Below are 2,685 nucleotides of genomic sequence, written 5' to 3'. Positions count from 1 at the left end.
ATGTCTTCCCCCGGAGACCGGAGAGACGTCTTGTCAACAGACGAGGAGGTACAACCTCCGCGGGCGCTGAACCGCGCGGCGCAGGTGTCCTGCCTGCCCTTCAGCGTGGAGGCGCTCATGTCGGACACAAAGCCGCAGATTGTGACGGACAGCAAAGATGGAAGTCGCTCTTTGAACGATGAGGCGCGCGGGCCGGATGACTTGTCCCAGCAATTAGTATCTATTAAATCAGAGCCATCGGAACGAGGGGGATGTGCGTCCTGGACGTCCAGCCCCATTAAGATGTCAGCACCACCCAGTAAGTGATCCGGGCTAATGTCTGGATTTGAAGATTTACTAATACAGATTTATTGTTAATCGTTATATTATAGTCGTTAAACGTCTTTTGGTGCCTTAAATCACCCGAGGAAGGATCTCATCTAACGCGCTCTAGAGAAGTTAATGAAGTTCATAACTGCCAGGCTACATTTAAGGAGAGATGGGCTCAAGTCTAATAAATGGTTTAATCACTATATAGGTTCAGTAATTTTTAAGTTAAGAATAAACTAAAAGGGAAACAATTTGATAATATTTTTAATTCTGGTATTTATAATTGTAATTTAGAAATATTTTGTCTGTTTACGGCTGCACCTGACGATAATTAAAAAAAAGTTTTTAAATTCAGACTTTTTATTGATTCATTGATTAATCATGTAGTCTAAAAAAATAATGGCAAATAGTCAATTTCCTAGAGGGTAATGAGTTGATGATCAACTGTCCAAATGGATATAATGATAGAATGATCTTATTACATTGATTTAAAATCGAAAATAGCAAAAAATGTGAAAAAAGTATCAATCCATTATAAGAAGAAGTTTTCTGCCAGACGAATACTGGAATAATTGATGAATGGTTTCTGCCCTTATTAAGTTATTTAGATATTAGACAAATTAAATAGTATATCTGACTCCAGGTTTAAGCCTCACATCTTGCCCATGTCCTCTAGGGAAGCTCAGTCCAGCGGTCTGCTCCTTGAGGAAGCACAAAACCAACCGCAAGCCTCGCACTCCCTTCAGCACCACGCAGCTCCTGGCCCTGGAGAGAAAGTTCCATCAGAAGCAGTACCTGTCCATCGCCGAGCGGGCCGAGTTCTCCTCCTCTCTGTCGCTGTCCGAGACCCAGGTCAAGATCTGGTTCCAAAACCGGCGAGCTAAAGCCAAGAGGCTTCAGGAGGCTGACGTGGAGAAACTCAAAATAGCGGCTGGCATTGGGCCCAAAGCCGTATTCCACCCAGGCTTCCCGTCTATAGGTTTCCCCCTCAGGGTTGACCTGCATGCTGGATCAGCGGCACTGTACGGACTGGGCTGCTCGTACGGCCGCAGCCCCATCCTCCCTGCTCTACATCTGGCCATGTGTGCCTCACAGGTCGGCCACGGCCTGTTCCACCTCTCCTGAGGGGAACCGGCACAGAGTGATGCGGATGTGTTAAAAACAGAAGGACATGGGTGTATCGTGAAGTCATGCACCTTATAAGAGACTTCATTAAGGACCTGAGGTGGAGCCGAAGCTTTACGATCTTCTCTGGTCTGTCTTTATTTATATCCTTTTACAAAGATACAGAATCTTGAAGATCCTTTCTTTTCTGTTTGCCTATGCTGATTCAGCTTGGGTCACTGAAAATGAATCGAATATATCAGCCCACGCATATATGACTGTTGTCCTGAATGGCAGATTGCATTTGTCTCAGCCTTTTCCTGCTCTTCTTGTATTTCCTGGATGATTCCAGCATTGGGAATTTAAAAAAATCACTTGTTAGCCTTAAATATGCAGGTATATTATCCATCATACTCATTTTAGCACAAGAAGAGAATGGCCTTTTGGCCTGGAGAAGTGCCGTCTTCCTTAAAAGCCAAAGCATTCCCAATGACATATTCACTGTAGTCCTTAAATTCATTCATATCATAATGAATATCTACATTAATGTTATTTGTTTGACATTACATTAAAGCTTTTATTTAAACCTCTGTTTTGTTCTCTTGTTGATCTCCACACTAAGCTAGCTCTAGCTTAGCTCAAATACAGTTGTGTCGTGATACGCAACCTTTAATGTGTGTGTCAGCTCTCCAGTTGAGTCTGACGGCCCTTCTGGTTCTGACTTCATGCTGCACAATGCTCCGGTGCTCGCGAGCTACGTTTCTTCCACAAATTAAAATCCACCACACATCTCGTGAGCAGAGCGGGGCCACTGTGAGCTCCACCAGATTGATTTTTTTGTTTGTTGACATTTAGTATTATGGATCACCTTTTATAAGTGCAGCTACTCTCAACATCAACCGTCACTTCCCATCGGTAAATCTTATGGTTTTCACAGAGGACATTTTGACTTCAGAACAGGTGAAACTTACAACACAAACGATGGCAACGTTGCATTCAAATATCCCAGTAAGCCATAACGGTGTGACATTCATTTTATTATTTACACTTTTTCTTTTGCCACCGTTATATGTCAAGATGTATTAGCCTGCTGGATTTAACTTGTGATCATAAATGATTGAGTTTCATCCTGGACAGAAGTAACTGCCCTGCTCATTGCCTTTCGTACCTTAGTTTGCATTTATTGCTGCATAAATCCTGTTGAGTCGTACCAATTTATAAAACCATTTGTCTTTACACAGTGATTAGTACATTCGATAACAGTAAATCATG

The 2,685-nt window shown here is 42.6% G+C and overlaps 1 protein-coding gene across 1 annotated transcript; it reads left to right on the top strand.

The window, feature by feature from the left end:
• LOC306702567 (homeobox protein MSX-2-like) lies at positions 1–1,434 on the top strand (the record flags this gene model as incomplete). Its single annotated transcript, XM_079168207.1, has 2 exons — positions 1–298; positions 986–1,434. 2 exons carry the CDS (start codon positions 1–3, stop codon positions 1,432–1,434), a joined length of 747 nt encoding a protein of 248 aa, XP_079024333.1.
• Between the last annotated feature and the right edge of the window lie 1,251 nt (positions 1,435–2,685).

Source organism: Pholis gunnellus (genome assembly GCF_910591455.1).
Source record: "Pholis gunnellus genome assembly, chromosome: 10".
Lineage (NCBI taxonomy): Eukaryota > Metazoa > Chordata > Actinopteri > Perciformes > Pholidae > Pholis > Pholis gunnellus.
This window is presented reverse-complemented; position numbering and strand designations above follow the sequence as displayed.